General features: G+C 44.6%; 1 protein-coding gene across 1 annotated transcript in view; it reads right to left on the bottom strand.

The window, feature by feature from the left end:
* The window catches only part of LOC311117814 (glutamate receptor ionotropic, NMDA 3A-like), a gene marked incomplete at both ends in the record, with an annotated part of 85647 nt that extends 63641 nt beyond the window's left edge, over nucleotides 1-22006 (bottom strand). The window contains 5 exons of the mRNA XM_084192722.1: nucleotides 12784-13167; nucleotides 13330-13485; nucleotides 20423-20473; nucleotides 20708-20834; nucleotides 21282-22006. Of these exons, the coding sequence (XP_084048848.1) occupies nucleotides 12784-13167; nucleotides 13330-13485; nucleotides 20423-20473; nucleotides 20708-20834; nucleotides 21282-22006 (1443 nt within the window). The remainder of the gene's footprint in view (nucleotides 1-12783; nucleotides 13168-13329; nucleotides 13486-20422; nucleotides 20474-20707; nucleotides 20835-21281) is intronic.
* Between the last annotated feature and the right edge of the window lie 277 nt (nucleotides 22007-22283).

Genomic DNA, 22283 nt, shown 5'->3' with positions numbered 1-22283 from the left:
AATATTAGTCCTGCGGTGAGCATTACAGTCTGACAGATACAGTCAGTAACCAGAATATTAGCCCTGCAGTGAGCATTACAGTCTGACAGATACAGTCAGTAACCAGAATATTAGTCCTGCGGTGAGCATTACAGTCTGACAGATACAGTCAGTAACCAGAATATTAGTCCTGCGGTGAGCATTACAGTCTGACAGATACAGTCAGTAACCAGAATATTAGTCCTGCGGTGAGCATTACAGTCTGACAGATACAGTCAGTAACCAGAATATTAGCCCTGGGGTGAGTATTACAGTCTGACAGATACAGTCAGTAACCAGAATATTAGCCCTGCGGTGAGTATTACAGTCTGACAGATACAGTCAGTAACCAGAATATTAGCCCTGCTGTCAGTATTACAGTCTGATGGATACAGTCAGTAACCAGAATATTAGCCCTGCAGTGAGCATTACAGTCTGACAGATACAGTCAGTAACCAGAATATTAGCCCGGCAGTGAGTATTACAGTCTGACAGATACAGTCAGTAACCAGAATATTAACCCTGCGGTGATTATTACAGTCTGACAGATACAGTCAGTAACCAGAATATTAGCCCTTGTGGTGAGAATTACCGTCTGACAGATACAGTCAGCAACCAGAATATTAGCCCTGCAGTGAGCATTACAGTCTGACAGATACAGTCAGTAACCAGAATATTAGCCCTGCAGTGAGCATTACAGTCTGACAGATACAGTCAGTAACCAGAATATTAACCCTGCGGTGAGCATTACAGTCTGATGGATACAGTCAGTAACCAGAATATTAACCCTGCGGTGAGCATTACAGTCTGACAGATACAGTCAGTAACCAGAATATTAGTTCTGCGGTGAGTATTACAGTCTGATGGATACAGTCAGTAACCAGAATATTAACCCTGCGGTGAGCATTACAGTCTGACAGATACAGTCAGTAACCGGAATATTAGTCCTGCAGTGAGCATTACAGACTGACAGATACAGTCAGTAACCAGAATATTAGCCCTGTGGTGAGAATTACCGTCTGACAGATACAGTCAGTAACCAGAATATTAGCCCTGCAGTGAGCATTACAGTCTGACAGATACAGTCAGTAACCAGAATATTAGCCCTGCAGTGAGCATTACAGTCTGACAGATACAGTCAGTAACCAGAATATTAACCCTGCGGTGAGCATTACAGTCTGATGGATACAGTCAGTAACCAGAATATTAACCCTGCGGTGAGCATTACAGTCTGACAGATACAGTCAGTAACCAGAATATTAGTCCTGCGGTGAGTATTACAGTCTGATGGATACAGTCAGTAACCACAATATATTAACCCTGCGGTGAGCATTACAGTCTGACAGATACAGTCAGTAACCGGAATATTAGTCCTGCGGTGAGCATTACAGTCTGACAGATAGGGTCAGCAACCAGAATATTAGCCCTGCGGTGAGTATTACAGTCTGACAGATACAGTCAGTAACCAGAATATTAGCCCGGCAGTGAGCATTACAGTCTGACAGATACAGTCAGTAACCAGAATATTAACCCTGCGGTGAGCATTACAGTCTGATGGATACAGTCAGTAACCAGAATATTAACCCTGCGGTGAGCATTACAGTCTGACCGATACAGTCAGTAACCAGAATATTAGCCCTGCGGTGAGTATTACAGTCTGACAGATACAGTCAGTAACCAGAATATTAGTCCTGCGGTGAGCATTACAGTCTGACAGATACAGTCAGTAACCAGAATATTAGCCCTGCAGTGAGCATTACAGTCTGACAGATACAGTCAGTAACCAGAATATTAGTCCTGCGGTGAGCATTACAGTCTGACAGATACAGTCAGTAACCAGAATATTAGTCCTGCGGTGAGCATTACAGTCTGACAGATACAGTCAGTAACCAGAATATTAGCCCTGCAGTGAGCATTACAGTCTGACAGATACAGTCAGTAACCAGAATATTAGCCCTGCAGTGAGCATTACAGTCTGACAGATACAGTCAGTAACCAGAATATTAACCCTGCGGTGAGCATTACAGTCTGACAGATACAGTCAGTAACCAGAATATTAGTCCTGCGGTGAGCATTACAGTCTGACAGATACAGTCAGTAACCAGAATATTAGCCCTGCGGTGAGTATTACAGTCTGACAGATACAGTCAGTAACCAGAATATAAGCCCTGCGGTGAGTATTACAGTCTGACAGATACAGTCAGTAACCAGTATATTAGCCCTGCTGTCAGTATTACAGTCTGATGGATACAGTTAGTAACCAGAATATTAGCACTGCAGTGAGCATTACAGTCTGACAGATACAGTCAGTAACCAGAATATTAGCCCTGCAGTGAGCATTACAGTCTGACAGATACAGTCAGTAACCAGATTATTAGCCCTGCAGTGAGCATTACAGTCTGACAGATACAGTCAGTAACCAGAATATTAGCCCTGCGGTGAGTATTACAGTCTGACAGATACAGTCAGTAACCAGAATATTAGCCCTGCGGTGAGTATTACAGTCTGACAGATACAGTCAGTAACCAGAATATTAGCCCTGCAGTGAGCATTACAGTCTGACAGATACAGTCAGTAACCAGAATATTAGTCCTGCGGTGAGTATTACAGTCTGATGGATACAGTCAGTAACCAGAATATTAACCCTGCGGTGAGCATTACAGTCTGACAGATACAGTCAGTAACCGGAATATTAGTCCTGCGGTGAGCATTACAGTCTGACAGATACAGTCAGTAACCAGAATATTAGTCCTGCAGTGAGTATTACAGTCTGACAGATACAGTCAGTAACCAGAATATTAGCCCTGCAGTGAGCAGTACAGTCTGACAGATACAGTCAGTAACCAGAATATTAGTCCTGCAGTGAGTATTACAGTCTGAAAGATACAGTCAGTAACCAGAATATTAGCCCTGCAGTGAGTATTACAGTCTGACAGACACAGTGAGTAACCAGAATATTAGTCCTGCAGTGAGTATTACAGTCTGACAGATACAGTCAGTAACCAGAATATTAGCCCTGTGGTGAGTATTACAGTCTGATGGATACAGTCAGTAACCAGAATATTAGCCCTGCTGTCAGTATTACAGTCTGATGGATACAGTCAGTAACCAGAATATTAGCCCTGCAGTGAGTATTACAGTCTGACAGATACAGTCAGTAACCAGAATATTAGCCCTGCAGTGAGTATTACAGTCTGACAGATACAGTAAGTAACCAGAATATTAGCCCTGCAGTGAGTATTACAGTCTGATGGATACAGTCAGTAACCAGAATATTAGCCCGGCAGTGAGTATTACAGTCTGACAGATACAGTCAGTAACCAGAATATTAGCATTGTGGTGAGAATTACAGTCTGACAGATACAGTCAGTAACCAGAATATTAGCCCTGCAGTGAGTATTACAGTCTGACAGATACAGTCAGTAACCAGAATATTAGCCCTGCAGTGAGCATTACAGTCTGACAGATACAGTCAGTAACCAGAATATTAGCCCGGCAGTGAGTATTACAGTCTGACAGATACAGTCAGTAACCAGAATATTAACCCTGCGGTGAGTATTACAGTCTGACAGATACAGTCAGTAACCAGAATATTAGCCCTGTGGTGAGAATTACCGTCTGACAGATACAGTCAGTAACCAGAATATTAGCCCTGCAGTGAGCATTACAGTCTGACAGATACAGTCAGTAACCAGAATATTAGCCCTGCAGTGAGCATTACAGTTTGACAGATACAGTCAGTAACCAGAATATTAGTCCTGCGGTGAGCATTACAGTCTGACAGATACAGTCAGTAACCAGAATATTAGCCCTGCAGTGAGCATTACAGTTTGACAGATACAGTCAGTAACCAGAATATTAGTCCTGCGGTGAGCATTACAGTCTGACAGATACAGTCAGTAACCAGAATATTAGTCCTGCGGTGAGCATTACAGTCTGACAGATACAGTCAGTAACCAGAATATTAGCCCGGCAGTGAGTATTACAGTCTGACAGATACAGTCAGTAACCAGAATATTAACCCTGCGGTGAGTATTACAGTCTGAAAGATACAGTCAGTAACCAGAATATTAGCCCTGTGGTGAGAATTACCGTCTGACAGATACAGTCAGTAACCAGAATATTAGCCCTGCAGTGAGCATTACAGTCTGACAGATACAGTCAGTAACCAGAATATTAGCCCTGCAGTGAGCATTACAGTTTGACAGATACAGTCAGTAACCAGAATATTAGTCCTGCGGTGAGCATTACAGTCTGACAGATACAGTCAGTAACCAGAATATTAGCCCTGCAGTGAGCATTACAGTTTGACAGATACAGTCAGTAACCAGAATATTAGTCCTGCGGTGAGCATTACAGTCTGACAGATACAGTCAGTAACCAGAATATTAGTCCTGCGGTGAGCATTACAGTCTGACAGATACAGTCAGTAACCAGAATATTAGTCCTGCGGTGAGCATTACAGTCTGACAGATACAGTCAGTAACCAGAATATTAGCCCTGCGGTGAGTATTACAGTTTGACAGATACAGTCAGTAACCAGAATATTAGCCCTGCGGTGAGTATTACAGTCTGACAGATACAGTCAGTAACCAGAATATTAGCCCTGCTGTCAGTATTACAGTCTGATGGATACAGTCAGTAACCAGAATATTAGCCCTGCAGTGAGCATTACAGTCTGACAGATACAGTCAGTAACCAGAATATTAGCCCGGCAGTGAGTATTACAGTCTGACAGATACAGTCAGTAACCAGAATATTAACCCTGCGGTGAGTATTACATTCTGACAGATACAGTCAGTAACCAGAATATTAGCCCTGTGGTGAGAATTACCGTCTGACAGATACAGTCAGTAACCAGAATATTAGCCATGCAGTGAGCATTACAGTCTGACAGATACAGTCAGTAACCAGAATATTAGCCCTGCAGTGAGCATTACAGTCTGACAGATACAGTCAGTAACCAGAATATTAGCCCGGCAGTGAGTATTACAGTCTGACAGATACAGTCAGTAACCAGAATATTAACCCTGCGGTGAGTATTACATTCTGACAGATACAGTCAGTAACCAGAATATTAGCCCTGTGGTGAGAATTACCGTCTGACAGATGCAGTCAGTAACCAGAATATTAGCCCTGCAGTGAGCATTACAGTCTGACAGATACAGTCAGTAACCAGAATATTAGCCCTGCAGTGAGCATTACAGTCTGACAGATACAGTCAGTAACCAGAATATTAACCCTGCGGTGAGCATTACAGTCTGATGGATACAGTCAGTAACCAGAATATTAACCCTGTGGTGAGCATTACAGTCTGACAGATACAGTCAGTAACCAGAATATTAGTTCTGCGGTGAGTATTACAGTCTGATGGATACAGTCAGTAACCAGAATATTAACCCTGAGGTGAGCATTACAGTCTGACAGATACAGTCAGTAACCGGAATATTAGTCCTGCGGTGAGCATTACAGTCTGACAGATACAGTCAGTAACCAGAATTTAGCCCTGTGGTGAGAATTACCGTCTGACAGATACAGTCAGTAACCAGAATATTAGCCCTGCAGTGAGCATTACAGTCTGACAGATACAGTCAGTAACCAGAATATTAGCCCTGCAGTGAGCATTACAGTCTGACAGATACAGTCAGTAACCAGAATATTAACCCTGCGGTGAGCATTACAGTCTGATGGATACAGTCAGTAACCAGAATATTAACCCTGCGGTGAGCATTACAGTCTGACAGATACAGTCAGTAACCAGAATATTAGTCCTGCGGTGAGTATTACAGTCTGATGGATACAGTCAGTAACCAGAATATTAACCCTGCGGTGAGCATTACAGTCTGACAGATACAGTCAGTAACCAGAATATTAGCCCTGCAGTGAGCATTACAGTCTGACAGATACAGTCAGTAACCAGAATATTAGCCCTGCAGTGAGCATTACAGTCTGACAGATACAGTCAGTAACCAGAATATTAACCCTGCGGTGAGCATTACAGTCTGATGGATACAGTCAGTAACCAGAATATTAACCCTGCGGTGAGCATTACAGTCTGACAGATACAGTCAGTAACCGGAATATTAGTCCTGCGGTGAGCATTACAGTCTGACAGATACAGTCAGTAACCAGAATATTAGCCCTGCGGTGAGTATTACAGTCTGACAGATACAGTCAGAAACCAGAATATTAGCCCGGCAGTGAGCATTACAGTCTGACAGATACAGTCAGTAACCAGAATATTAACCCTGCGGTGAGCATTACAGTCTGATGGATACAGTCAGTAACCAGAATATTAACCCTGCAGTGAGCATTACAGTCTGACCGATACAGTCAGTAACCAGAATATTAGCCCTGCGGTGAGTATTACAGTCTGACAGATACAGTCAGTAACCAGAATATTAGTCCTGCGGTGAGCATTACAGTCTGACAGATACAGTCAGTAACCAGAATATTAGCCCTGCAGTGAGCATTACAGTCTGACAGATACAGTCAGTAACCAGAATATTAGTCCTGCGGTGAGCATTACAGTCTGACAGATACAGTCAGTAACCAGAATATTAGTCCTGCGGTGAGCATTACAGTCTGACAGATACAGTCAGTAACCAGAATATTAGTCCTGCGGTGAGCATTACAGTCTGACAGATACAGTCAGTAACCAGAATATTAGCCCTGCGGTGAGTATTACAGTCTGACAGATACAGTCAGTAACCAGAATATTAGCCCTGCGGTGAGTATTACAGTCTGACAGATACAGTCAGTAACCAGAATATTAGCCCTGCTGTCAGTATTACAGTCTGATGGATACAGTTAGTAACCAGAATATTAGCACTGCAGTGAGCATTACAGTCTGACAGATACAGTCAGTAACCAGAATATTAGCCCTGCAGTGAGCATTACAGTCTGACAGATACAGTCAGTAACCAGATTATTAGCCCTGCAGTGAGCATTACAGTCTGACAGATACAGTCAGTAACCAGAATATTAGCCCTGCGGTGAGTATTACAGTCTGACAGATACAGTCAGTAACCAGAATATTAGCCCTGCGGTGGGTATTACAGTCTGACAGATACAGTCAGTAACCAGAATATTAGCCCTGCAGTGAGCATTACAGTCTGACAGATACAGTCAGTAACCAGAATATTAACCCTGCGGTGAGCATTACAGTCTGATGGATACAGTCAGTAACCAGAATATTAACCCTGCGGTGAACATTACAGTCTGACAGATACAGTCAGTAACCAGAATATTAGTCCTGCGGTGAGTATTACAGTCTGATGGATACAGTCAGTAACCAGAATATTAACCCTGCGGTGAGCATTACAGTCTGACAGATACAGTCAGTAACCGGAATATTAGTCCTGCGGTGAGCATTACAGTCTGACAGATACAGTCAGTAACCAGAATATTAGTCCTGCGGTGAGCATTACAGTCTGACAGATACAGTCAGTAACCAGAATATTAGCCCTGCAGTGAGCATTACAGTCTGACAGATACAGTCAGTAACCAGAATATTAGTCCTGCGGTGAGCATTACAGTCTGACAGATACAGTCAGTAACCAGAATATTAGTCCTGCGGTGAGCATTACAGTCTGACAGATACAGTCAGTAACCAGAATATTAGCCCTGCGGTGAGTATTACAGTCTGACATATACAGTCAGTAACCAGAATATTAGCCCTGCGGTGAGTATTACAGTCTGACAGATACAGTCAGTAACCAGAATATTAGCCCTGCTGTCAGTATTACAGTCTGATGGATACAGTCAGTAACCAGAATATTAGCCCTGCAGTGAGTATTACAGTCTGACAGATACAGTCAGTAACCAGAATATTAGCCCTGCGGTGAGTATTACAGTCTGACAGATACAGTCAGTAACCAGAATATTAGCCCGGCAGTGAGCATTACAGTCTGACAGATACAGTCAGTAACCAGAATATTAGCCCTGCAGTGAGTATTACAGTCTGACAGATACAGTCAGTAACCAGAATATTAACCCTGCGGTGAGTATTACAGTCTGACAGATACAGTCAGTAACCAGAATATTAGCCCTGCGGTGAGTATTACAGTCTGACAGATACAGTCAGTAACCAGAATATTAGTCCTGCGGTGAGCATTACAGTCTGACAGATACAGTCAGTAACCAGAATATTAGCCCTGCAGTGAGCATTACAGTCTGACAGATACAGTCAGTAACCAGAATATTAGTCCTGCGGTGAGCATTACAGTCTGACAGATACAGTCAGTAACCAGAATATTAGTCCTGCGGTGAGCATTACAGTCTGACAGATACAGTCAGTAACCAGAATATTAGCCCTGCGGTGAGTATTACAGTCTGACAGATACAGTCAGTAACCAGAATATTAGCCCTGCGGTGAGTATTACAGTCTGACAGATACAGTCAGTAACCAGAATATTAACCCTGCGGTGAGCATTACAGTCTGACAGATACAGTCAGTAACCAGAATATTAACCCTGCGGTGAGTATTACAGTCTGACAGATACAGTCAGTAACCAGAATATTAACCCTGCGGTGAGTATTACAGTCTGACAGATACAGTCAGTAACAAGAATATTAACCCTGCGGTGAGTATTACAGTCTGACAGATACAGTCAGTAACCAGAATATTAGTCCTGCGGTGAGTATTACAGTCTGACAGATACAGTCAGTAACCAGAATATTAACCCTGTGGTGAGCATTACAGTCTGACAGATACAGTCAGTAACCAGAATATTAACCCTGTGTTGAGCATTACAGTCTGACAGATACAGTCAGTAACCAGAATATTAGCCCTGCAGTGAGTATTACATTCTGACAGATACAGTAAGTAACCAGAATATTAGCCCTGCAGTGAGTATTACAGTCTGACAGATACAGTCAGTAACCAGAATATTAGCCCTGTGGTGAGCATTACAGTCTGATGGATACAGTCAGTAACCAGAATATTAGCCCTGCAGTGAGTATTACAGTCTGACAGATACATTCAGTAACCAGAATATTAACCCTGCGGTGAGCATTACAGTCTGACAGATACAGTCAGTAACCAGAATATTAGCCCTGCAGTGAGTATTACAGTCTGATGGATACAGTCAGTAACCAGAATATTAGCCCTGTGGTGAGTATTACAGTCTGATGGATACAGTAAGTAACCAGAATATTAGCCCTGCAGTGAGTATTACAGTCTGACAGATACAGTCAGTAACCAGAATATTAGCCCTGCTGTCAGTATTACAGTCGGACAGATACAGTCAGTAACCAGAATATTAGCCCTGCAGTGAGTATTACAGTCTGATGGACACAGTCAGTAACCAGAATATTAACCCTGCGGTGAGCATTACAGTCTGACAGACACAGTCAGTAACCAGAATATTAGCCCTGCTGTCAGTATTACAGTCTGATGGACACAGTCAGTAACCAGAATATTAGCCCTGCAGTGAGCATTACAGTCTTGTAAGTTCTAAGTGAATTAAGACCAACTCAGTGTCCTTGGGGTTAGAGTGTCCGCCCAGAGAGTGGAAGCGTGGGTGTAACCAGTCCTGGACCCAGGTCAAGTCATACCAAGAAGCTGTCTCATGCTTTGAAGATGACTCACACCCTACGGTGTGAACCATGTTAGGACATGAATTACTTGAGATAAACCTGACTTAGATAAAACTGACTTATATTACTAATCACTGCTGTCCTCTGCTCCACACACACACACACACACACACACACACACACACACACACACACACACACACCTATTCCCTATATAGTGCCGTACTTTAGTCCACTATGTAGCAATGGGCCCTGGTCAGTAGTCCACTGTGTAGCTATGGGCCCTGGTCAGTAGTCCACTATGTAGCTATGGGCCCGGGTCAGTAGTCCACTATGTAGCTATGGGCCCTGGTCAGTAGTCCACTATGTAGCAATGGGCCCTGGTCAGTAGTTCACTATGTAGCAATGGGCCCTGGTCAGTAGTCCACTATGTAGCAATGGGCCCGGGTCAGTAGTCCACTATGTAGCTATGGGCCCTGGTCAGTAGTTCACTATGTAGTAATGGGTCCTGGTCAGTAGTCCACTATGTAGCAATGGGCCCTGGTCAGTAGTCCACTATGTAGCAATGGGCCCTGGTCAGTAGTCCACTATGTAGCTATGGGCCCTGGTCAGTAGTCCACTATGTAGCTATGGGCCCTGGTCAGTAGTCCACTATGTAGCTATGGGCCCTGGTCAGTAGTCCACTATGTAGCTATGGGCCCGGGTCAGTAGTCCACTATGTAGCTATGGGTCCTGGTCAGTAGTCCACTATGTAGCTATGGGCCCGGGTCAGTAGTCCACTATGTAGCAATGGGCCCTGGTCAGTAGTCCACTATGTAGCTATGGGCCCTGGTCAGTAGTCCACTATGTAGCTATGGGCCCGGGTCAGTAGTCCACTATGTAGCAATGGGCCCTGGTCAGTAGTCCACTATGTAGCTATGGGCCCTGGTCAGTAGTCCACTATGTAGCAATGGGCCCTGGTCAGTAGTGCACTATGTAGCAATGGGCCCGGGTCAGTAGTCCACTATGTAGCTATGGGTCCTGGTCAGTAGTCCACTATGTAGCTATGGGCCCGGGTCAGTAGTCCACTATGTAGCAATGGGCCCTGGTCAGTAGTCCACTATGTAGCTATGGGCCCGGGTCAGTAGTCCACTATGTAGCTATGGGCCCGGGTCAGTAGTCCACTATGTAGCAATGGGCCCTGGTCAGTAGTCCATTATGTAGCTATGGGCCCTGGTCAGTAGTCCACTATGTAGCAATGGGCCCTGGTCAGTAGTGCACTATGTAGCAATGGGTCCTGGTCAGTAGTCCACTATGTAGCAATGGGTCCTGGTCAGTAGTCCACTATGTAGCTATGGGACCTGGTCAGTAGTCCACTATGTAGCTATGGGCCCGGGTCAGTAGTCCACTATGTAGCTATGGGCCCTGGTCAATAGTCCACTATGTAGCAATGGGCCCGGGTCAGTAGTCCACTATGTAGCAATGGGCCCGGGTCAGTAGTCCACTATGTAGCAATGGGCCCGGGTCAGTTGTCCACTATGTAGCTATGGGCCCTGGTCAGTAGTCCACTATGTAGCAATGGGCCCAGGTCAGTAGTCCACTATGTAGCAATGTGCCCGGGTCAGTAGTCCACTATGTAGCTATGGGCCCTGGTCAGTAGTCCACTATGTAGCAATGGGCCCTGGTCAGTAGTCCACTATGTAGCAATGGGCCCGGGTCAGTAGTCCACTATGTAGCTATGGCCCCTGGTCAGTAGTCCACTATGTAGCAATGGGCCCTGGTCAGTAGTCCACTATGTAGCAATGGGCCCGGGTCAGTAGTCCACTATTTAGCAATGGGCCCGGGTCAGTAGTCCACTATGTAGCAATGTGCCCGGGTCAGTAGTCCACTATGTAGCTATGGGCCCGGGTCAGTAGTCCACTATGTAGCAATGGGCCCTGGTCAGTAGTCCACTATGTAGCAATGGGCCCGGGTCAGTAGTCCACTATGTAGCTATGGCCTCTGGTCAGTAGTCCACTATGTACCAATGGGCCCTGGTCAGTAGTCCACTATGTAGCAATGGGTCCTGGTCAGTAGTCCACTATGTAGCAATGGGTCCTGGTCAGTAGTCCACTATGTAGCAATGGGCCCTGGTCAGTAGTCCACTATGTAGCAATGGGTCCTGGTCAGTAGTCCACTATGTAGCTATGGGCCCTGGTCAGTAGTCCACTATGTAGCAATGGGCCCTGGTCAGTAGTCCACTATGTAGCAATGGGCCCTGGTCAGTAGTCCACTATGTAGCAATGGGCCCTGGTCAGTAGTCCACTATGTAGCTATGGCCCCTGGTCAGTAGTCCACTATGTAGCAATGGGCCCTGGTCAGTAGTCCACTATGTAGCTATTGGCCCTGGTCAGTAGTCCACTATGTAGCAATGGGCCCGGGTCAGTTGTCCACTATGTAGCTATGGCCCCTGGTCAGTAGTCCACTATGTAGCAATGGGCCCTGGTCAGTAGTCCACTATGTAGCAATGGGGCCTGGTCAGTAGTCCACTATGTAGCAATGAGCCCTGGTCAGTAGTCCACTATGTAGCAATGAGCCCTGGTCAGTAGTCCACTATGTAGCAATGGGCCCTGGTCAGTAGTCCACTATGTAGCTATGGGCCCTGGTCAGTAGTCCACTATGTAGCTATGGGCCCTGGTCAGTAGTCCACTATGTAGCTATGGGCCCTTCTCTCTCTCTCTCTCTCTCTCTCTCTCTCTCTCTCTCTCTCTCTCTCTCTCTCTCTCTCTCTCTCTCTCTCTCTCTCTCTCTCTCTCTCTCTCTCTCTCTCTCTCTCTCTCTCTCTCTCTCTCTCTCTCTCTCTCTCTCTCTCTCTCTCTCTCTCTCTCTCTCTCTCTCTCTCTCTCTCTCTCTCTCTCTCTCTCTCTCTCTCTTTAGGAATATATTGTTATATTTGTGGGATAGATTGTGCATGGAGTGTGCATTTAGCTGCCCACGTTACACAGGACAAGGAAAGACAAATATCAACATTTACTCATCGAGTAAAGCAGCACGAGGAATGCGTGGTGCTGAATTGACAGAAACACCCTTCCTTTCTCAACTGTCCATGGTTGGAGTTTCTGAACTTGAGCGCTCTGTCCATGATTGGAGTTTCTGAACTGGAGCGCTCTGTCCATGTACCAGACACATCAAATACAATGTTATGCTAGTACTGCACCAGTGTTTAAGCCTTCAGAGATCTATCTGCCTTACCTTTCTCTGCCTTACCTTACTCTGCCGTTTGAATTCGTTCTGGACAACACTGATGACAGGAATTTGAAGCGCTGACGCGATGAATTCCAACTTCACCAGTTCGTCCCTGGTCTGAGGGAAAGCCATCATAGCAGAAACTCCTTGGACTATAACAGTATGACAAACACTCTGCAGAAACGACATGGGGTCTTCACTGACCGGGGTAGAGGACACAGACATGGGGTCTCCACAGCCCGGGGTAGAGGAGGAGTAGGCGGGTAATTCCCCGAGCCCCGCTTCCACAGCCATCACCACCTCCAGTGAGAGGTTATATGGTAACAGACCGACCATGCGGTTCAACGTCTCCATGGCTAATATGATAGAGTCCCTCGGCATAAACACATTACTCTCACTCTCGATCTGTATATACATGTTTTTACTTTTACCCCCATTGTCCCTGTCCCTGTCCCTGTCCCTGTCCCTCTCCCTCTCCCTGTCTTGGCTGTTCACGGACCCATTAGTCCTTAGGCTGCATAAACCCTGTTTATTGCCACTTTTGGTAATTTTCAACTGTCTCTCCACTGCTTCCCTCGTGCCTCCGTTTATATCCCATTCCTCCACGGGGACAGGGGGTTCTTTCCCGCCTCTGAAGGTAGAAACGGGACCGAAGAGCCGCGGCTGCAGTTGCAGGGCCCCCACGCGCACCGTGTGCCCAATCCGCTTGAGGATTTGACAAGGCTGGGAGGAAGAGAAACACACTGGAATCAGAACGCACGACAGCATGGTGCATGGAGCGAGCAAAGGGAGCAGCACAAACCGGCCAAACGCACCCCAAATCCTGAACCGCTTCATCACGCAACAGGGACCTCCGACCAACACCGAAAAACGGAGCTCCACTGGTTCCCCTGCCACTCTTGATGTCCCAGCGCAACGCCAGTTAGATCTCTCCGTCTCCCATGTAATGATCCCGGTCAGACACCAACAGGAGCGAGCGCGGCCACAACTCACGCACAGACACAAAAATATTGGCTAAAACTGCAGCTTTTCATCTCAAAATCTTTTCATTATCAATAAATGCATTTATATTTTTTTTAATCGAGTATTCCGTTTGGTTTCAAATATCCCAATGCAGGTCAATGGAAAATAACATAGTAAGAAAAACAATGCCGATTTGGGAATGATGAACACATCGTTACAGTTTGGGTATTATTCGTAACTTATTGTTAGATTCCCTCTCATTTTCTGTTAGTTAAATACGTTTACTTCCAAAAATATATTCCAATATCATCCATCTGATCTGGAAACATCCGGTATTCTCTTTCTCCTCTCACCCCCCAAACGCTCTCCGACTGTCTAACGCAGGTGCCCGCGCGTTCTTACCCTTAATTGCACGTGTACTGATAAAAACCTTTGGCACCGGACAGTTCACGTTTCGGTAAAACTGCAGCTGAGAAAAGACAAACTCCAATTTGGTCTCATTGACCAGTTACTCTCCCTCGTCAAAAAGCAGTGACCTTCAAGGAACCAACCACATAGTGAATTGCGTGACGTGTGTGTGTGTTTATTTTCTCCGGGAGCATTTAAGGTGTTTGCGACAACTACATATTTAATTATTAAGGCTAATTATAACGAAACCGATAGTACAGCTAGGCCCTCTTGAGTTCAGATAATATTATATTTGTTGATGTTCCAAATGGTCTGCCCCGAGGTCTAGTGCTGAACCTGTCTACAAATCAAAACACATTTTATTTGTTACATGCTATGAAAACAACACTAACTGAAAGGATCATTTACGGGTCATTTTCCAACAATGCAGAGTTAAAGATAAGATAGTACAATAATAAAAAGGGACACGAGGAATAAATCAGTGAATAACAATAATGAGTAAAAATAACACCTGTATACAGGAAGTACCAGGTAATAACACGGCTGTATACAGGAAGTACCAGGTAATAACATGGCTATATACAGGAAGTACCAGGTAATAACATGGCTATATACAGGAAGTACCAGGTAATAACATGGCTATATACAGGAAGTACCAGGTAATAACATGGCTATATACAGGAAGTACCAGGTAATAACATGGCTATATACAGGAAGTACCAGGTAATAATGTGACCGTATACAGGAAGTACCAGGTAATAACATGGTTATATACAGGAAGTACCAGGTAATAACGTGACTATATACAGGGAGTACCAGGTAATAACATGGCTGTATACAGGAAGTACCAGGTAATAACATGGCTATATACAGGAAGTACCAGGTAATAACATGGCTATATACAGGAAGTACCAGGTAATAACGTGACTGTATACAGGAAGTACCAGGTAATAACATGGCTATATACAGGAAGTTCAAAAGGCACTTGCACATCTGAGCTATCTTTGTTGCAGGTGCCATGGTAACAGTTGAATAAGATGAGGAGAAAAGAAGAAACCGGCACACTGCTCTTGATAGCATCACTGCCCTTTAATAAGCTTTACTATCGGCCTCAAGGCCTTCTTCAGAGCTTTTGTGACTTTTTTAAATTAGCACCCTTACGTAAACATAGCCCCACCCACATCCGTTCCACGCAAATTTTATCTGCTTATAATTTCAAAAAATGTATAGACTATTTTAGTCAACTTGTCTAGTCAAATAGGCCGAGGCTTCTCTTCAGTCATAACTTGTTGCTCTAGAAGACAAATCAATTATAATACATAATAAATCAATCGGTACTCACAAGAATAAATGTCTTCAATGATAGAATGAATGCATAAATCATCTAGCTGACGTCTGTAAAGCTTTCTCTTTCATTGTTGCTCCCCTCGACCGGGCCGGGAAGAAAACGCAATAGCTCTAAACAGGGTAGCCGAAATATTCTTCCCTTGCAAACATTTTCTGAATAAAAGCAGTGAAAACTAAAATCCATGTTTCTGATAAGAATTCACTTCGTTATTGATGCATAGTTTACGTGGTCAAAATACTTACAGCTGTTATCTAAAAGGATCAATCACATATTCGCATTTGCTCGAGATACTGAAATAAATGAATCTTATATTGCTCCACTTTCTTTTCCGGATACAAAAAACAGTTGGAGCATCATTGTACTGCAAGAAATATTTAATTCTACAGTAGTACATTTCATATTAGGCTACATGTGAGATGTTATAGGCCTGTCAATGTCCAGATTTCAGTTAGTATTCCATTTAACTCATCTCAAGTTCAAAGGTATAATTTCAGCTCCCTCATTTCAGCTCCCTTATTTGTTGGCAAAGTAAACATGTAATAATTCGATATATTCTTCTCTCACAAGATTTCACAATAAACAAGTCATTCAAAATAATACTCAAAGTAGGAACAGTAATAGAGACAGTCTTTCACAGCGTCCAATATTTAAGTAAGCTTAGTAATAACCTCAAAGTTGATCTGTTCTGAAGATACAGGATAGTTTACATAGCACAATGAAATAGTAGCCATACATACAGTAACGACAGTGTAGTGCAACACAAGGCATACAGTGGTGCAGTGGAGACAACAGCGGTGTGGCTGTAGAGCAAAGAGGAATCTTGTGACAAGAACATGGAGAGAATTGAGTACCACAGTATGAGTCATAATACTCATAAAACCTACCGGTAAAACCCGGAAATGGTTCCAATGTTTTTTTCACCATTCATTTTTGCGTTTGTGTTTAGTGTAGGCTTCCCCTGGCGTGACGTTTTGATAACCGTGTAAATCTCTCTCGGACAAGGTGACTTTTATCAATATATTTGCCTGTAATTACCCCGCATAAACAAAATGCTAATTAGCTGCTAATGTGGCCATCAGACAGAACTACACATCTTGTCGCAAGCTTTGACGTCATCCCTCAAGGCACATTTCTCCATGCAAACTCATCGACAAGTAGCAGGTAACCTAGCAAGTAGCGTAGATATTATAGCCTTTTTAGTTTCTCATATACATAATTGATATTGTGACCTTTTTATTGACACGTTTTTAGTGAGCTAGCCAGCTACTTTTTCACGTGGTGACATGCTAGTGTTGATGATCACAAGTTTACTGGAGAACTGAGACCAAGTAGAGACTTTTGGACAAGGTGGATAATTGTATAATATAAGGCAGTTTATTCAGAGGTAAAGATATCTGGAATAGCGTGCACGGACTCGTTCGTCAAACTCGTAGGGAGTTTATCAGAAGAGAGCCCCGAAACATTGTGTGCTGACATTTTATGCAATAAAATGAAGTAGGTTGAATCTAGTAGTTCTGATCTTCTGATTGGTCCTGATGAGTTGGGCGAGGTCCCCTCCAGGCTAGTGTCACTGTTGCATTGGCTCTGAGTCGGGTTCTCTGTCTTCAGATGTTCAGCCTAAGAGAAGGGGATTTTTGTGTGTGTGTGTGTGTGTGTGTGTGTTTAACAGTGATGATGTGTGTGTGTGTGTGTGTGTGTGTGTGTTTAACAGTGATGATGTGTGTGTGTGTGTGTGTGTGTGTGTGTGTGTGTTATCAGTGATGATGTGTGTGTGTGTGTGTGTGTGTGTGTGTGTGTCCTCAGAGCAAGAACTCGTGAGTTGGAAGAACTGAGAGACCTATGGCGTGGGTGTTGTCCTTGGCCACCTGCTGACAAGGCTGACAAGATAGGACCATTTTGTCCATTGTATTGAAAACAAACGCCCAACACAAAATGGGTCATGCACAAGATTTTAGTCAGACCAAGCTATAACATTATATATTTACTACGACAAATCCCCCTCTTCACGTCTCCCCAGAGACGTGACCAAGTAACAGTAAAGAAGGAAAACTTAAGACGTGACACAAGCTAACAGTGTAATTGGCAAAATAGGGAAAACTTTATCAGAAGATAAAGTTTTGATTCCCCCTCTTCACGTCTCACAAGAGACGTGACACAAGCTAATAGTGCAATTGGCAAAATAGGGAAAACTTTATCAGAAGATAAAGTTTTGATTCCCCCTCTTCACGTCTCACAAGAGACGTGACACAAGCTAATAGTGCAATTGGCAAAATAGGGAAAACTTTATCAGAAGATAAAGTTTTACATTCCCCCTCTTCACGTCTCACAAGAGACGTGACAAAAAGCTTAAATGCTGCAATTGGCAAAATAGGGAAAACTTTATCAGAAGATAAAGTTTTACATTCCCCCTCTTCACGTCTCACAAGAGACGTGACAAAAGCTAATAGTGCAATTGGAAAAATAGGGAAAACTTTATCAGAAGATAAAGTTTTACATTCCCCCTCTTCACGTCTCACAAGAGACGTGACAAAAAGCTTAAATGCTGCAATTGGCAAAATAGGGAAAACTTTATCAGAAGATAAAGTTTTACATTCCCCCTCTTCACGTCTCACAAGAGACATGACAAAAAGCTTAAATGCTATTCATCATCCAGATATCCTTGGTCAGCATCGTCAATAGCAAGCAAAGGAAACATCTGACCGTTATCTGCAGGATTTGGATCAATAGCGGTGGTTATAATCCTGGTTGTCAGCGTCCGTATGCATGGAATGCAACAGCATCCACAAAGCACTAGAATTGCAGCAAAAACAGAGATGGATACAAGTATAGAAGAAACAAGCGTTTTATATTTACCAAACGCATCCATCCAAGAGTCCCACATTGAAGTATCCACCCCTGAGTGGCTCTTCATTTTGCCATTAAGAGTTCGTAACCCTTCCAGGGCGACAGTCAAGCTGCCATCTGTGGCTGTATTGTTGGGAATAAAGGTACAACATTGTTCACCAAACATAGCACATACTCCTCCTTTTTCAGCCAGGAGCATGTCGACAGCAATACGATTTTGGAAAGCCATGAGAGAGGTCGCAGCCAACTGGCCATGCACCGCCTCAAAACCTTGTTGTGTCCAATTGCCTAATTTTTGAACATTAAAATGGACATAATTGATTCTGTCAACATTTTTATTAATCGTGCACCACCAGCAAAATGAAGATTCAAAACCTGCGGCTACTTGGTCAATCAATTTATACTCATCTGGTACCCCCCTAGGGACCCCAATTGCATCAATGTAGGTTGGGTCCCCAGGAGTAGGGCCCACAGCGCGCCTGGTCCTGGTAGGAATTAAGTTAGACACATGGGTCACCAGCTCCTGAACACCTGTTGGATACACAGAAATTGGTAGCAAAAGAGAGACTAGTGCACAGGTGCCTGTGGCATTTCCAGGCAGTCCATCAAACAGACGAACGCCTCCACACCACCACCAGACATCAGCCCTGGAAACAGGTTTAAACTCAGCATTAGGCGTATAGGTAAACCGACACCATCCAACAGGTACCATACCCAACAATGGTAGACCTTTCGTGAGATTAACACAGGTAAAGTTAGCTCTAGCCACCTGATAGGAAAAAATTGGTTTCTTAGTTACTTTAGTAACCAAGGGATGAACTACGTCCCATAGTGTACAATTGGCGGAAGGGTTGTCATGTTTCATGACAGACAGGAAGCATTCTGGCGTAATGGCGGCAGGGATAATGCGAAGCAATGGCCGTGCCCCCATACAAACCACACAACTCTGATGAGTCACCCTTGCCGCTTCCTCAGTCAACAAGAGCCAGTTGTTAGAAAGGCCGGAGACACCTGTAGCAGTCAGGATTGCATCATCCAAAGTAGGTGGAGTGGTAACCATGGTAATTGGTCCCCATCTACCTCTACCTGTGGGTTTCACAATGTTTTTTCTATCGTCCTTAATTGTAGAAGTGGAAGGGTCGGGTGTTGATACAAAACAAACAATCAAGTTCCATTTATAATTGTAAATATAAAGTGGAGCCCTATATGGACTATATGGACCGGTGTCCATATATGGAGCCAATATGAAATATTGGCAGCCCTCCCTCTGGCCTGGTGGGATAATTAACTTCAGGCCATTTTGTTCTTTGGCCAATGTAAGTCCATTTCGCCATAATAAGACGTTCCGTCCTGTTGAATAACTTGACCAATCAGGACCCGTCTCGGCGACTAGGTTTTTCCAGGACCATTTATCCAAACCCCCCAATGTCATGTACCAATGATATTGGACTTGCCATAACTTCCTGTTTTCATTCTGCCCAGTACTTTCCAACATTCCCCAAGGGACGGTGACAGTGGTGGTAGTATTTATAGGGATACATAGGGTGGTACTTCTAATTTGGTTGGTAGTACAGTTTTGGTCGCTATTTAAAACATGTCGTTTTCGTAAGGTATGGGTGTTTGTTCTGACGGTGGCGTGAGATGTGATATTATTAGGACTAGTGATATTAGTAGGTGGATGTGCTAGTTGCTGTATTAGCCATGTGAAAGTTCCCATGGAAACTCCAGTGACTATAATGAAAATAACAAACAAGGGACCAGAGATACCCAGTCTCTCCCAGGGAGGTCTATGTCTCCTCCCAGGGCGAAGCCCTCCAGTCTCTGTTAATGAGAGTCTCCTCCACATTCTCACAGACTAGGAGCCTCTGTATTTGGTGCCGAATTTAGGGCGCTCAAGTCAGCCCTGACCTCAGTCAAAGTTCTGGAAGGAGTTGGTGCTGGTGTGCAATGTGTAAGGTGGTGCCAAGGTGCGCCCAATTTACCTTTGACCTGGACTGAGTGTGAAGTAACCTCCTTCACTTCGTACGGTCCAGTCCACCTGGGTTCTTGCCACTTTCTCTTGTGGACCTTAACCCTCACCCAGTCACCAACCTTTACCTTCAGCGGCGCCGGATCTCCCGTCAGCTCCCCCTCTTGGACCTTGTGAATCTGTTTGGAGATAGCTGCAGAGAGTTCCGTTAGTTTTCTCACATAATCAGACATTACAATTTGTTGTACATCAAGGGCGGGCATATGACCTCCCTCCCTTGGTGGACCAGGCATGACTCTACCAGTCATAATCTCATGTGGAGAGAGATGGGTGCCTGCTCCTGGAGAGGCTCTCATGGCCATCAACGCCAGGGGCAGAGCTTCAACCCACGTCAACTTTGAACCTGCACATACCTTGGCTATCTTAGCCTTCAAAGTTTGATTGGCACGTTCCACGAGGCCCTGAGATTGCGGCCGGTACACAGACCCAAACTTGTGCACAATGCCGAACCTCTCCTCCACCTGTCTCAGGTGTTGGTTACTGAAATGGGACCCGTTGTCGGATCGGATTTGTCTTGGAACCCCATACCTTGGTATGAGTTCAGTCTGCAGCCACTTAATGACCGACCTGGCATCCTCACGTGCTGTTGGTATTGCCTCAACCCATTTGGAGAATCGATCTACCATTACCAATAAGTACCTTTTCCCATTAGTTACATTATCAGCCCCCATGTCAGTGTAATCTATGCTAATGTCCTGAAAACATGCATTAGGTACTGGGTATGAACCCATGGGTGTTTGGAAAGGTTTCTTTGGGTTGTGGCTGCCACAAATGCTGCACTCATCACAAAACAAGTCTGTCATGTCCTTAATGTGTGGGTGCCACCAAATATGGGAAACCTTCTGTAAAGTTTTGAGTTTCCCTTCATGGGTGGGCCCATGAGCCTCACGTATCAGCTCGGGACAGAGATTAGCTGGGGCAACCAACCTGCCGTCATGGCATCTCCAAAGTTCATCAGGTCCTTTGGTGGCTCCATTCTGTCCCCATACCGAGTGCTCATACGGGCCCGCTGTGAATTGTAGTTCCTTTATGTGTTGGTCTGTGAGTTCTGTTCTAGCTGGTTGAGTCTGCAGCACCATCTGTCTTGGAGTGTAGCCCCCAGCTTTCTTGGCTGCTTTGTCAGCTGCGTCATTTCCCTCGCTGACTTTGTTCTTGAGTTGCTGATGTCCTTTGCACTTCATGATGGCCACCTGCTCAGGTAGTGAGACTGCTTTTATCAGTCTCTCCATTTGTGCCTTGTGTTTGATCGGAAGGTTTCCTGTTGTGGTGAAGTTACGTCTGACCCATTGTGGTCCATCTGTATGGACTGCTCCATGAGCATATGCTGAGTCAGTGTAGATGTTCACAGTCTTTCCTTCAGCCTTTTCCAGGGCTTGAGTCAAACCAATGATCTCAGCTAGTTGGGCTGAGGCAGGTTGTGGGATGATGTCTGATTCCAGGGTCACGTGTGACCCGTCTGGAAGCTGCTGTACCACTGCATATGCTGCTATGTTCCCTTCTTCTCCTCTATAGCAGCATCCATCGGTGTACAACCATAGATCAGGATTGGTAAGGGGTTCGTTTCCCAAGTCTGGTCGCAGTTTCAGTTCCTGTGCCGCCCTCTCTTCGCAGGAGTGTGCCAACCCTTCTTCTGCATTGAGTGCGTCTGCCATGTTTTTGTCGGTGTTGACAAAAGTAATGTGTGATTGGGTGCATTTATTCTGGATTTTGTTCTTTCTTTCAGCGCTGAACGTGAATTCCTTGCTCATCAGATATGCTGCAACCCCATGGTGAGTATGGATTTCCAATTTGTGGCACATTACCAGGTGGGCGGTTTTTTCAATAGCTTTTGCCACTGCAGCCACGTACCTGGAACATGTTGTCTGACCTGCTTCAATATGGTCCAACTTAGAGGAATGATACATCAGTACTCTTCTCTCCCCCTCTTGT

This window comes from Coregonus lavaretus, assembly GCF_964263955.1.
Source record: "Coregonus lavaretus genome assembly, contig: HAP1_SCAFFOLD_204, whole genome shotgun sequence".
Taxonomy (NCBI): Eukaryota; Metazoa; Chordata; class Actinopteri; order Salmoniformes; family Salmonidae; genus Coregonus; species Coregonus lavaretus.
Note: the sequence above shows the minus strand (reverse complement) of the source record. Positions and strands in the feature narration are given on the sequence as shown.